The sequence below is a fragment of the Schistocerca cancellata genome, chromosome 6, assembly GCF_023864275.1.
Source record: "Schistocerca cancellata isolate TAMUIC-IGC-003103 chromosome 6, iqSchCanc2.1, whole genome shotgun sequence".
Taxonomy (NCBI): domain Eukaryota; kingdom Metazoa; phylum Arthropoda; class Insecta; order Orthoptera; family Acrididae; genus Schistocerca; species Schistocerca cancellata.
In genome coordinates, this window is record NC_064631.1 from 334,191,239 (window position 1) to 334,206,357 (window position 15,119).

Here is a 15,119-nt window from a genome sequence, read left to right on the forward strand (position 1 = left end):
TTTTTTGACACTGTTATAAACAATAGGAATTCTTCCTGTCACAGAGTAGACTGCATTTACTACTTTTTTTGTGAGTAAGGTCTTTTGTTTATTTCACAGCAAGGAGGATTGTCAATTATAAAGATCACTGGATAGATGTACTGTATGGAGCTAGTGCCAATGGTATCCACACTTGCTTAAAAAGACTATAATAGAAGGTTCTAGGAGGCGCACACAATTCTGTACAGCCTTTCCCTATATGTTGATTTTTTTTATGCCCGCAAATTGTCCCAGAAGAAGATTCCTTACCAAGAGTAAATGAAAATACCCAAAATAGGCAAACTTTGACACACTGATATCTCTGTTATTAGAAACTATCCTCATGGCAAATGTCGAGCACAGTCTTCTCAAGCGTTGGGGAATGCGATGGTCCCAACTAAGTGCACTATCTATAGGATCACCTAAGAATTTTGATCAATGTATTCAGTCTGTTGACCTTCATGTGCATGAGCACAGTGCAAGATCTGTAGTATACCAAGATATTAAGGACCTTGTGACTGATTTCACACCTACTAGGCCAAGACTCTCCACACTCATGGTAAAAGTGAAATTATTCTATAATCAATGCCCATGAACTAATCAAAGAAACAGAGGAAGAAACTTGTTCTACAAATTCCTGGAAAGAATATATGATGACTGACTGGGTCACATCACAAAAATATCTGCTGGTGACCTCAGTCCTTAGGTGGGAAGTAACAGATAGCGAAACCAACAACTGGGCCCCACAGCACACACACCACAAGCAACGGTAATAGAACAAGGTTCATATTATTCGCAGTATCTCAAAACAAGGTTGTGGGTTTCTATTTTCCCACACTAAGGTATACACAAAGGAATGTGGAAGTCACCACATGGGAACAGGATTGATCATTTCATGATTCATGCAAAATACAATTTAGTCATCTTGGACGTGCCTTGCCACAAAGGCCTACATGTAGGTCCAGACAACTTTTTGGTATGGGCACTAGTCGGTACACCAGAAGATGATATCATATATCCTTGAAAGGACTTAAAGAGTGCAGCAACTTTGAGAATCAATGGGAAATGATAATGGACTGCAGTGGATATGTCAGAAAGTGAAACAGTGGGAACTGAAGCAAGGCACGTAAAATCTCCAAAGTTTGATACTGAGTAAGATATAGAAACAGAGGAAAAGAACAAGGCATAAAAAAGAGTAATACAATACATGTAGTGTACACTCACAAGGAAAAAAAAGGACTGAATTGAGGATCCATCAACAAAAAGGGAGAGACTGGATGAAAGTAAACATCAAGAATTGGAGAGCAACTTTTCTGTGGAAAAACTAACTTGGTAAAGGATAAAACAGGGAAAATCTTAAACAAGAAAACAGCCCTGTTGAAGATGGCGCTGACATTTTGATAAACGCCTGGCTCTCCAACTCAAAGAAGTGAGAACTGCCCTTAAGAAAGTGAATAACAATAAGTCACCGTCAACTGGTTATATTCCACTGAAACTATTCACAGAAGGCAGTAATCAATATAGATTCTCCTTCAGCTTGAAATGTCAATATGAAATGAGGAGAAAATGCCCCAGCAATGAAAAGATAGCTTTATACCCTGTATACCTCGCATACAAGTAAAGAGATGTTGAACTGTGGTACCTATTGAGGAGTTACACTGCTAAATTTGAAGTATAAAGTATTGTCTAACATACTGTCTGTATGTCTCCTCTCTCCTGTTCAGAGAAAGATCTGTCAATTACAAAGCAGCAAATGCTTGCATAGACATGAGCAACTGTACTGTGCTTTGATTGAACTAGTAACTCCAAGAAAATTGTTAGGGCTTGTAAGAATGAATATGGATGAGGTACAGAGTGTACAAGAACAGGTGGAATGGCATCTGATCCACTAGATGCACAACACAGTATAAGACGAGAAGATATGCTTGGTTGGTTTGGGGGGGATTAAAGGGACCAGACTGCGACGGTCATCGGTCCCTTTTTCCAAAAAAAAAAGTAAAACCACCCAAAGAGAATAAAAAATGAACAACAGGAAAGACGTCAGACGACACAGGACAAGAAATACTCCTACAGAGATCAGACGAAACAAATTAAAATCACACAGAGTGTGACAGTGGTTGGCCGACCATAGAGATAAAAAGGAAAAGCCAACCACCGAGAACACATTAAAAACTCAGCGTAAAATCGTAGGCCAATGGCCAGAATCAACACAAAAGAACAGAACAAACACTCAGAGTAAATAATAAAAACCCCCTGCCCGAATAAAACGGAAAACTAAGTCAGCCATACCAGGGTCATCACATAAGAGGGCAGGGAGTGTATCAGGCAGCGCAAATGTCTGCCTGACCACAGCTAAAAGGGGGCAGGCCAACAAAATGTGGGCCACTGTCAAAGCCGCCCCGCAGCGACATACAGGAGGGTCCTCCCGGCGCAGTAAATAACTGTGTGTCAGGTGGGAGTGGCCAATGCGTAGCCGACAAAGGACGACAGAGTCCCTGCGGTTGGCTCGCAGGGATGACCGCCACACAGTCGTCGTCTCCTTGATGGCACGGAGTTTATTGGGCATGATCCGATTGCACCATTCAGCGTCCCAAAGCGCAAAAACTTTTCGGCGGAGGACTGCCCGCAAATCAGTCTCTGGGAGGCCAACGTCCAGAGACTGTTTACTCGTGGCCTCTTTCGCCAGGCGGTCAACATGTTCATTGCCCGGGATACCGACATGACCGGGGGTCCACACAAAGACCACAGAGCGGCCGCAACGCGCAAGAGTATGCAGGGACTCATGGATAGCCATCACCAGACGAGAACGAGGAAAACACTGGTCGAGAGCTCGTAAACCGCTCAGGGAATCGCTACAGATAACGAAGGACTCACCTGAGCAGGAGCGGATATACTCTAGGGCACGAAAGATGGCGACTAGCTCAGCAGTGTAAACACTGCAGCCAGGCGCCAAGGACCGTTGTTCAGAATGGTCCCCTAGAGTTAGCGCATACCCGACACGACCAGCAACCATCGAACCGTCGGTGTAAACAATTCCAGAGCCCTGATACGTGGCCAGGATGGAATAAAAGCGGCGGCGGAAGGCCTCTGGAGGGACCGAGTCCTTCGAGCCCTGTGCCAAGTCGAGCCGAAGGCAAGGGCGAGGAACACACCACGGGGGTGTACGCAGAGGCGCCCGGAAAGGAGGTGGAACTGGGAAAAACCCAAGCCCGCAGAGAAGCTCCTTGATGCGTACGGCGATCGGACAACCCGACCGGGGCCGACGGTCTGGCAGATGGACGACTGACTGCGGGAACAGGACACGATAATTTGGATGCCCGGGCAAGCTAAAAACATGGGCAGCATAAGCGGCCAGCAAACGTTGGCGTCGGAACCGCAGTGGAGGTACACCTGCCTCCACTAGGACGCTGTCCACAGGGCTGGTGCGGAAAGCACCAGTGGCAAGGCGTATCCCGCTGTGGAGAATTGGGTCCAGCACCCGCAACGCAGATGGGGATGCTGAGCCATAAGCTAGGCACCCATAATCCAGGCGAGACTGGATTAACGCCTGGTAGAGCGGGTGTGGCTCAAACAACGCAGGGCGTTGAGATGCCGCCAACACGCTTGTTTAAGCTGCCGGATATGAGGCAGCCAAGTCAACCGGGCATCAAAAAGGACACCCAAAAACCTGTGGGTCTCCACCACAGCAAGAAGTTCGTCGGCAAGATAAAGCCGCGGCTCAGGATGGACCGTTCGGCGGCGGCAGAAATGCATAACGCGGGTCTTGGCAGCCGAAAACTGAAAACCACGCGCTACAGCCCAAGACTGCGCCTTGCGGATTGCGCCCTGTAGCTGACGTTCAGCTGCTGCAATGCTAATAGAACTATAGTAAAGACAGAAGTCGTCAGCATACAGGGAAGCGGAGACAGAATTTCCTACTGCCGCAGCGAGACCGTTTATTGCAATTAAAAACAGGCAGACACTGAGGACAGAGCCCTGGGGTACCCCGTTCTCCTGGACGAGGGAGGAACTATACGAGGCCGCGACTTGCACGCGGAAGGTACGATACGACAGGAAATTGCGGATAAAGAGCGGCAGAGGGCCCCGAAGACCCCATCCATGAAGCGTAGAAAGGATGTGATGACGCCATGTCGTATCGTACGCCTTCCGCATGTCGAAAAAGACAGCGACCAGGTGCTGACGGCGGGCAAAGGCTGTACGGATGGCCGACTCAAGGCTCACCAGATTGTCGGTGGCGGAGCGGCCTTTACGGAACCCACCCTGAGACGGAGCCAGAAGGCCCCGAGACTCCAGCACCCAATTTAAGCGCCGGCTCACCATCCGTTCAAGCAACTTGCAAAGAACGTTGGTGAGACTAATGGGACGGTAGCTGTCCACCTCCAGAGGGTTCTTTCCAGGTTTCAAAATGGGGATGACAATACTTTCCCGCCATTGCGACGGAAACTCACCCTCGACCCAGAGACGGTTGTAAAGGTCGAGGAGGCGTCGCTTGCAGTCCACTGAAAGGTGTTTCAGCATCTGACAGTGGATGCGATCTGGCCCGGGAGCGGTATCAGGGCAAGCGGCAAGGGCACTCTGAAATTCCCACTCACTGAATGGAGCGTTGTAGGGTTCAGAAGCGTTGGTGCGAAAAGAAAGGCTCCGACGTTCCATCCGCTCTTTAATGGAGCGGAAGGCCTGGGGGTAATTCGCAGAAGCGGAACTCATAGCAAAATGCTCTGCTAAGCGGTTTGCAATGACGTCGGAGTCAGTACAAACTGCTCCATTCAGGGAGAGCGCAGGGACGCTGGCAGGGGTCCGATAGCCGAAGACCCGTCGAATCTTGGCCCAGACCTGCGATGGAGTGACATGGAGTCCAATGGTGGACACATACCGCTCCCAGCACTCCTTCTTGCCTTGGCAGATAAGGAGGCGGGCCCGCGCACGCAGCCGTTTGAAGGCGATTAGGTGGTCCATGGAGGGATGTCGCTTGTGACGCTGGAGCGCCCGCCGGCGATCTTTAATCGCTTCAGCTATCTCAGGCGACCACCAAGGCACAGCCCTCCGCCGAGGGGACCCAGAAGAACGGGGAATGGCAGACTCGGCGGCAGTGACGATGCCGGCGGTGACCGATGTAACCACCGCATCAATGGCATCAGTTGAGAGAGGCTCAATAGCGGCAGTGGAGGAGAACAAGTCCCAGTCGGCCTTATTCATAGCCCATCTGCTAGGGCGCCCAGAAGAGTGACGCTGTGGTAGTGACAGAAAAATCGGAAAGTGATCACTACCACACAGGTCGTCAGGCACACTCCAGTGGACAGATGGTAAGAGGCTAGGGCTACAGATTGAAAGGTCAATGGCGGAGTAGGTGCCATGCGCCACACTGAAGTGTGTGGAGGCACCATCATTCAAAATCGAGAGATCGAGCTGCGACAATAAATGCTCAACGGTGGCGCCTCGACCTGTTGCCACTGACCCACCCCACAGAGGGTTATGGGCGTTAAAGTCGCCCAGTAATAAGAAAGGTGGCGGCAATTGGGCTATCAGCGCAGCCAGGACATGCTGCGCGACATCACCCTCCGGTGGAAGGTAAAGACTGCAGACGGTAAGAGCCTGCGGCGTCCACACCCTAACAGCGACAGCCTCTAAAGCTGTTTGTAGAGGGACAGACTCGCTGTGAAGAGAGTTAAGGACATAGATGCAGACGCCACCAGACACCCTTTCATAAGCTGCTCGGTTCTTATAATAACCCCGATAGCCACGGAGGGCGGGGGTGCGCATTGCTGGAAACCAAGTTTCCTGCAGAGCAATGCAGAGGAAAGGGTGAAGGCTGATAAGTTGGCGGAGCTCAGCTAGATGGTGGAAGAAACCGCTGCAGTTCCACTGGAGGATGGTTTTGTCCATGGCTGAGAAAGGCGTGCCGGGACTGGGACGGCAGATTACGCCGCTGAGTCACCTGCTGCCTCCGATTGAGCACCCGTGCTAGTGCTATTGCTATTCACGGCGTCTGAGGGACTGGCGAGATCGAGGTCCTCAGCGGACGCCAGAATCTCCACCTCGTCCCCAGACGCAGAGCTAGAAGGTTGCGATGGGGTGGCTACCACCGCGCGTTCCTTGGGCTTAGAGCTGCTCTTCTTTGATTTCTCACGCTGCTCCTTGGGTTTAACTGGCTGGGAGGGCTTCACCGATTCAGTCTCCGGGACTGAGGAGGATCGGGAAGCCCTTCGACCTGCAGATTGTGGGCACTTACGCCACTGGCTATCGTCAGCCTTCCCGCCGGTGGAAACCTGGGAAGGGAGGGACCCAAGGGACCTCTTGCGAGCGTGAGAAGCCGAAGAAGTTGGACACTTCTCCGGCTTAGAAGCGGGGACCGACGTCCCCGATGGGGGGGATGGTGTTGCTCCTGAGGTAGGTGGCACAGGAGCAACCCGGTGGGTAGAGCCCCCCACTGGCAAGGGGGCAGGAGGAGTTGTACCACTCGTCGATCCGGCCGGAAGGCGCGAAACTGATGGGGCTAGCACAGGTGTTGTAGCAGCGGCGTAGGAAGTTGTCATTCGCACTGGATGTAATCGGTCGTACTTCCGTTTGGCCTCAGTATAAGTCAGTCTGTCCAGGGTCTTATATTCCATGATTTTGCGCTCTTTCTGGAATATTCTGCAGTCTGGCGAGCAAGGTGAATGGTGCTCCCCGCAGTTGACGCAGATGGGAGGCGGGGCACATGGAGTATCGGGATGAGACGGGCGTCCGCAATCTCGACATGTGAGGCTGGAAGTGCAGCGAGAAGACATATGGCCGAACTTCCAGCACTTGAAGCACCGCATCGGGGGAGGGATATAGGGCTTGACGTCACATCGGTAGACCATCACCTTGACCTTTTCCGGTAACGTATCACCCTCGAAGGCCAAGATGAAGGCACCGGTAGCAACCTGATTGTCCCTCGGACCCCGATGAACGCGCCGGACGAAATGAACACCTCTACGTTCTAAGTTGGCGCGCAGCTCGTCATCAGACTGCAAAAGGAGGTCCCTATGGAAAATAACACCCTGGACCATATTTAAACTCTTATGTGGAGTAATAGTAACGTTAACATCCCCCAACTTGTCACAAGCAAGTAACCTGCGTGACTGGGCGGAGGATGCTGTTTGTATCAGTACGGAGCCAGAGCGCATTTTAGACAAGCCCTCCACCTCCCCAAACTTGTCCTCTAAATGCTCGACGAAGAACTGAGGCTTTGTGGAGAGAAAAGACTCCCCATCAGCTCTCGTGCAAACTAAGAATCGGGGCGAATAACTGTTACCTCCATCCTGGGACTTACGCTCTTCCCACGGCGTGGCCAGGGAGGGGAACGTTTTCGGATCGTACTTCTGAGCATTAAATTGAGCCCGAGAACGCTTAGAGACTGCTGGCGGCTGGCCGCCAGCGAGAGATGATGTACCACGCTTCATTGCGGGTCATCCGCCCTGATGCCACCTACTCCGACCAAGGGCCCTCCCCACGGGCGCCACCCAGCCACAGCAAAGGCCACCTGGCAGGATGGCCGTTGCCGGGAGTCCTGATACCCCAGGAGGATAGGCATCTACTCCTTGGCATACGTGGGGAGTTAACGGCGCAGGCATCAGTAGAGCGATCCCTGTGTTGTCAGGGGGCTACAACCAAGAGGGTACATGGCGGCCCCACCACAACGGACTGGCTACCGTGCTGGATCTTAGGTGCAAAACTGTCCAAGGTCGTCGTCGCAGTTAAAAGAAACACTGCAGAGGGCAGCGTGGTAATCGCACCCAGGGACGTATCCCCGCCCTAAAGATCGAAAACTAGCGGGACACCATTGCAACGACGTGAAAGCCGGCTAAAGGTCTAATTGCACGACGGATACAGTGCACCATGTAAGGCGCCCTTCCCCAATTGGCTCGCTCTTCGGAATAATTTAGAAAGATGGAGGTCAAACCCGAGAGGGGACCATCACATAAGGCCGAAACAAGTGAGACTCCTTTTAGTCGCCTCTTACGACAGGCAGGAATACCGCGGGCCTATTCTAACCCCCGAACCCGCAGGGGGGGAAGATATGCTATCAGATTTCGTTTTTAACATTGCCTTTTTGAAGGTTATGTAGGATGCTGGAAAGACTGAAAAAGGCCTGTCAGGCTGCCATTTCAACCAAGCAGATGGTCTATCCCTTGCAGGCAACCACAGTGCTAGGGGGATAAAAGGCCCTGGATTCGAGAACCAGCATAACAGGCATGCATTCATTTTTTCACACAGTTTGCAGAGCACATTGGTGAGGGTAATCAGCCATTAGTTGTTAATGGACGTTGAGTTTTCACTTGGCTAAAGGCTGGAATGATGATACTATCTCACCATTGCAAAAGGAAGAGACTGTCAAGCCAAATACAGTTAAAGATCTTGAGTACATGGTACCGATGAGTAACAAGATGTTATATCATCTGACTGAATGGAATAAGGCCCTGGGGCCGTACTGAGAGATGAGCAAGCAATTCCCAGACAGCAAACAGTTCATTATACACGGTGATTCAAAAAGAATACCACAACTTTAGGAATTTAAAACTCTGCAACGACAAAAGGCAGAGCTAAGCACTATCTGTCGGCGAATTAAGGGAGCTATAAAGTTTCATTTAGTTGTACATTTGTTCGCTTGAGGCACTGTTGACTAGGCGTCAGCGTCAGTTGATGCTAAGATGGCGACCGCTCAACAGAAAGCTTTTTGTGTTATTGAGTACGGCAGAAGTGAATCGACGACAGTTGTTCAGCGTGCATTTCGAACGAAGTATGGTGTTAAACCTCCTGATAGGTGGTGTATTAAATGTTGGTATAAACAGTTTACAGAGAATGAGTGTTTGTGCAAAGGGAAAAGTTCTGGATGGCCGAGAACGAGTGATGAAAATGTAGCACGCATCCAGCAAGCATTTGTTCGCAGCCCAGGAAAATCGACTTGCAGAGCTAGCAGAGAGCTGCAAATTCCACAATCAACTGTATGGAGAGTCCTACGAAAAAGGTTAGTTATGAAACCTGAACGTCAACTGCCCGAGGCGATGGATCGGCCGCCAGGCAGCCCATGACAGAGCACTACATCACTGGCCTCCAAGAAGCCCTCATCTTATCCCCTGCGATTTTTTCTTATGGGGGTATGTTAAGGATATGGTGTTTCGGCCACCTCTCCCAGCCACCATTGATGATTTGAAACGAGAAATAACAGCAGCTATCCAAACTGTTACGCCTGATATGCTACAGATAGTGTGGAACGAGTTGGAGTATTGGGTTGATATTGCTCGAGTGTCTGGAGGGGGCCATATTGAACATCTCTGAACTTGTTTTTGAGTGAAAAAAAAAAACCTTTTTAAATACTCTTTGTAATGATGTATAACAGAAGATTATATTATGTTTCTTTCATTAAATACACATTTTTAAAGTTGTGGTATTCTTTTTGAATCACCCTGTATAAATCGCCATGAGTAGAGGGGGTTATCTTCAATTCATCCCGTCTATGACTGGAAGCCAGCTTTATAAGAAGAGGACAGTGTCACAAAGTGGGTCACAAGGCGTTCATCAAAAGTCAACATATCAATACGGAGACTTTACTGAAGGAAGAGACCAAGTACAGTTGTGGATTCTTGGTGGCTTAGAAGACTATAGAGCTTGATCCAAACCTGAAATGAAGAAGCATATGTTCCCAGAGAGGAGATGTATTGCTTCCAGCATTTCTTCTTCCTGCACTTAATTAAATAGCAAGACTTAGCACATAGTCACTTCAAAACGATAACACTAGCCTGTGAAGGATGTTGCTTTAAGTATTGCAGGGCTCTTCACGAGCACTGAACAGCTATTCCAATCTCTCTGGCCCACCAAGGCAGCGGCCAGGGATGGACAGAACCTGTAGAAATGGGAATAGCAGTTCCAGAAGCATGGTTGATCGCATAGGATATGTCTTGCACAAGCTCGTCCGTGCAGTCTGACAGAGGATGAGTGAAGATAACAGCAGCGAAGATATACAACTGCCAGTTGGTTCTTCAAAGTGCCCTGCACGGTGGTCTGTCTGTCGGTGGTAAGAAAGTGACAAGGTCACCATAAAGTGGTCACTTTCACACAGACTGCCACATAGTGACCAATGTAGCGAAACCATGAGACTTGGGAAAGATATAGTTTGATCAATAGCTGAAAAGGTTCTATGGGCGATGAAGTGGGTAGGAGTACTATCACTGATGGGAAAAAGCTGGTCAATTAGAAGGCTCGAACAACATGAAGTGAAACACCCCACAGGACCACAGGAGGTAGTGCACACTGAAGTCCACAATTAGGAGAAAACGGGGGGAGGGGGGGGGGGGGGGGGGCATGTTGTTGGACTAAGGGGGTCAACTCAATGTAAGTGAGATGTCCATCTGGAAGTAAGTAAATGTTGCAAATGGTAATTGATAGGCTCATTTGCACCCATACCACTATTTCTTCCAACATGGTACAAAGGGGAATGCACTTGCTGACAATATCTGTGTGATGGTGTAGTTCCGGCAGGTGACAGTAATACAGTAAAATCGCATTTATACATTTCTCAGCTCTATGTTTGTCACATTTGTTTGTTATATACTGTGCACTTTTTTGATTTTGCACACATAGTTACTCCACTTTCAGGTTTTCCATTTATACATCCTCGCACTTTTACACTATTATTTTACTCCTCAGTCATTTTTGTCGCATTCTTAACAATATAAAGACAAAGAAATTGTCTTTAAATGATTCATTTATAGTGTGGCCAGCGACTGTTGATTTACTGTTTGCATGCAAAGTTGCAAATATTATTGTGGGCCTTAGTTGCAGTATACACGGTGACACTGTTGTTATTGACCTTGTGGCAGTCAGTTTCAGATCGTGTAACTTGACTGAACATTGCTCCCAACAGCAGCCTTCGCAAGATGCCACTCAGGGATGCTGCTGACCATCCAAGCAGTGAGTGGCACACTTACAAACAATTGGTACAAAACAACAGTGAACACAGCGGCAGTAGCAACAGCGGCAGTAGCAACAGCGGCAGTAGCAACAGCGGCAGTAGCAACAGCGGCAGTAGCAACAGCGGCAGTAGCAACAGCGGCAGTAGCAACAGCGGCAGTAGCAACAGCGGCAGTAGCAACAGCGGCAGTAGCAACAGCGGCAGTAGCAACAGCGGCAGTAGCAACAGCGGCAGTAGCAACAGCGGCAGTAGCAACAGCGGCAGTAGCAACAGCGGCAGTAGCAACAGCGGCAGTAGCAACAGCGGCAGTAGCAACAGCGGCAGTAGCAACAGCGGCAGTAGCAACAGCGGCAGTAGCAACAGCGGCAGTAGCAACAGCGGCAGTAGCAACAGCGGCAGTAGCAACAGCGGCAGTAGCAACAGCGGCAGTAGCAACAGCGGCAGTAGCAACAGCGGCAGTAGCAACAGCGGCAGTAGCAACAGCGGCAGTAGCAACAGCGGCAGTAGCAACAGCGGCAGTAGCAACAGCGGCAGTAGCAACAGCGGCAGTAGCAACAGCGGCAGTAGCAACAGCGGCAGTAGCAACAGCGGCAGTAGCAACAGCGGCAGTAGCAACAGCGGCAGTAGCAACAGCGGCAGTAGCAACAGCGGCAGTAGCAACAGCGGCAGTAGCAACAGCGGCAGTAGCAACAGCGGCAGTAGCAACAGCGGCAGTAGCAACAGCGGCAGTAGCAACAGCGGCAGTAGCAACAGCGGCAGTAGCAACAGCGGCAGTAGCAACAGCGGCAGTAGCAACAGCGGCAGTAGCAACAGCGGCAGTAGCAACAGCGGCAGTAGCAACAGCGGCAGTAGCAACAGCGGCAGTAGCAACAGCGGCAGTAGCAACAGCGGCAGTAGCAACAGCGGCAGTAGCAACAGCGGCAGTAGCAACAGCGGCAGTAGCAACAGCGGCAGTAGCAACAGCGGCAGTAGCAACAGCGGCAGTAGCAACAGCGGCAGTAGCAACAGCGGCAGTAGCAACAGCGGCAGTAGCAACAGCGGCAGTAGCAACAGCGGCAGTAGCAACAGCGGCAGTAGCAACAGCGGCAGTAGCAACAGCGGCAGTAGCAACAGCGGCAGTAGCAACAGCGGCAGTAGCAACAGCGGCAGTAGCAACAGCGGCAGTAGCAACAGCGGCAGTAGCAACAGCGGCAGTAGCAACAGCGGCAGTAGCAACAGCGGCAGTAGCAACAGCGGCAGTAGCAACAGCGGCAGTAGCAACAGCGGCAGTAGCAACAGCGGCAGTAGCAACAGCGGCAGTAGCAACAGCGGCAGTAGCAACAGCGGCAGTAGCAACAGCGGCAGTAGCAACAGCGGCAGTAGCAACAGCGGCAGTAGCAACAGCGGCAGTAGCAACAGCGGCAGTAGCAACAGCGGCAGTAGCAACAGCGGCAGTAGCAACAGCGGCAGTAGCAACAGCGGCAGTAGCAACAGCGGCAGTAGCAACAGCGGCAGTAGCAACAGCGGCAGTAGCAACAGCGGCAGTAGCAACAGCGGCAGTAGCAACAGCGGCAGTAGCAACAGCGGCAGTAGCAACAGCGGCAGTAGCAACAGCGGCAGTAGCAACAGCGGCAGTAGCAACAGCGGCAGTAGCAACAGCGGCAGTAGCAACAGCGGCAGTAGCAACAGCGGCAGTAGCAACAGCGGCAGTAGCAACAGCGGCAGTAGCAACAGCGGCAGTAGCAACAGCGGCAGTAGCAACAGCGGCAGTAGCAACAGCGGCAGTAGCAACAGCGGCAGTAGCAACAGCGGCAGTAGCAACAGCGGCAGTAGCAACAGCGGCAGTAGCAACAGCGGCAGTAGCAACAGCGGCAGTAGCAACAGCGGCAGTAGCAACAGCGGCAGTAGCAACAGCGGCAGTAGCAACAGCGGCAGTAGCAACAGCGGCAGTAGCAACAGCGGCAGTAGCAACAGCGGCAGTAGCAACAGCGGCAGTAGCAACAGCGGCAGTAGCAACAGCGGCAGTAGCAACAGCGGCATCAAAGTAGTTCACAGGAACAGTTGCACCTATTCTCAGTGGCAGCATAATGCGCTGCACTGTGTGAATGCAAGAGCTGCAGAGTAGCACTTCTCGATGGCATTGTGTAATGGGGCCCTAAGAGAGGGAATGCAGTCTGCGGTTCAACAATCACAATACATAGGTGGATAGCACACCGAGTGAAACTATGAGTGTTTTTGCCGGGGGGGGGGGGGGGGGGGGGGGGGGGGTGAACTCAATTCAATTTTTCTAATGTAGTTTCCAATGTTCATGCATGATGAGTTTGTCACAAAATAAAAGATGATGTCTTTCCATGCAGGAGAAAGTAAACATAACTGAAGAAGTGCAAAGTAGTCCTAGTGAACCCAAAGTGAGCATCACAAAGCATCTCAAAATCCCATACTCTACTTTAACTACTATACTGGCCAATGACGTGCATAAGATCCAGTGTTTCAAAAGCGGGGCCAAATGGTGAGAAATGCACGCATATCCAGGGTGGGAAGTTTGCAGATGTGGAAAAATGCCTACAGACTTGGTTTCAGTAAGTGTGCTTTACCTATTTCAGGTGCAATACTGAAAGGAAAGGCTTTAGAATTATCAAAAAACTTAAATGTTGAAAACTTCCATGATTCTTCTGATTGGTTACACTGCTTCACAGTAAGATGTGGCAACACTGGCCACAGAATTTGTGGGGAGGCTAACATTGTGGATAATGTGATGTAGACTATTGGAAAGACCGTGATCGCCAAAGTATAATACCAAAACACAGTCTGAAAGATATTTACAACATAGACAAAACAGAACTTTTTTTAACTTTTTGCCAGATAAAACATTAGTATTTAAGGGCGATCCTTGCTTTGAAGGAAAGAGAAGCAAGCAAAAAGTGACAGTACTCCTTACCGTAAACGCAGATGGCTCTGATATACTCTGCCCTCTAGTGATTGGGAATGCACCAAAGCCTCGATGTTTCAAGGGCATTAGGTCATATTCCACTCAGTGTGAGTCAAACAAGAAGGCACGGATGACTGGAAGCCTCTTCGAAAGTCACCTTGATAAGCTTAACACCCTCATGTGTCATGAGAAGAGGAAAATATTTTTGCTTCTAGACAACTGTACAGCCCATTCTCCAGCACTATAATTCAGCAACATAGAACTGACTTTTCTTCCAACAAACTGCATGAGCCATATTCAATCTCTTGACTATGGCATCACTGACACCTCTGCCCAGGGACTGGGGTGTCTGCGTTGTCCTCATATCGTCATGCCCCACAAACCAATCATCATCATCACTGCAGTCACAAAAGCAAAGTACAGGAAAATGCTGGGTTCAACGTGACATTGCACATCTAGACAGTGGGAAGGAAGATCCTAAACTGCACCTGTTGCAGGTAAACCAAAGAATAGCATTGTATGTTAGGACACACTTTACACATACACTACATATGTATAGCATTTCCTGTCAGTTCCCTCAGAATTTCACTAAAACTTTTAGAATACATCTATAAATTAAATTCAGCACAGATATGTAAATGTAGCTTTCTAATTTGTATTTCTTATCTAGGGAATCCAGTACATAAGGTCTGCTTGGGATCAATTGATGTCAAACACAATATGCAAGTTCTTTTGGAAAGCTGGCATCACAAGAGATGAAACTCAAGCTGACCCTGAAAATGTTGAACATTTTGTTGTAGTTTTTGTTACACTGAACAGAATGACCGGGCTCATATTTCAAATGGAATTGATTTTGATGATTTTGTTTACCATGATCCTGACAAAATGACATAATTAATAAAGCAGTGCCAGTATTAGCTGAAATAAATAATTCTGAGTAAGCTGAAGAATCGGGTGGTGAATCTGTGGATCCTCCCAGTCTGTCAGAAGCACTTACTGCATTGGAAGTACCACAATGTTACATAAAATCAAAAAACATTAGAGATGACAGGATGTGTACAGTGATTGCATAAGAAAACTTTAATTATGAATGCAGAAACGCTTCCAAAAAAACAAGCCACTATTATTTCACTCTTAAGCATAAATAACTTTAATTGCCCATAACTTGGACATAAGTCTATCTGAACTACTGTACCTATTACTGCACAATATATGTATCTTCCATTTGCACGCACTAGAGTTTAATAGAAATATACTGAA

At 49.4% G+C, this 15,119-nt stretch overlaps 2 protein-coding genes across 7 annotated transcripts in view; both read right to left on the minus strand.

Annotated features, from left to right (window-relative positions):
- LOC126191098 (sorting nexin-24-like) overlaps window positions 1–15,119 on the minus strand; it is a 96,597-nt gene that overhangs the window by 60,890 nt on the left and 20,588 nt on the right. The gene's annotated exons all lie outside the window — the stretch shown is intronic.
- On the minus strand, window positions 10,964–12,970 carry LOC126088315 (uncharacterized). The gene has a single exon (XM_049906445.1). The coding sequence runs from the start codon at window positions 12,968–12,970 to the stop codon at window positions 10,964–10,966; it is 2,007 nt and encodes a 668-aa protein (XP_049762402.1).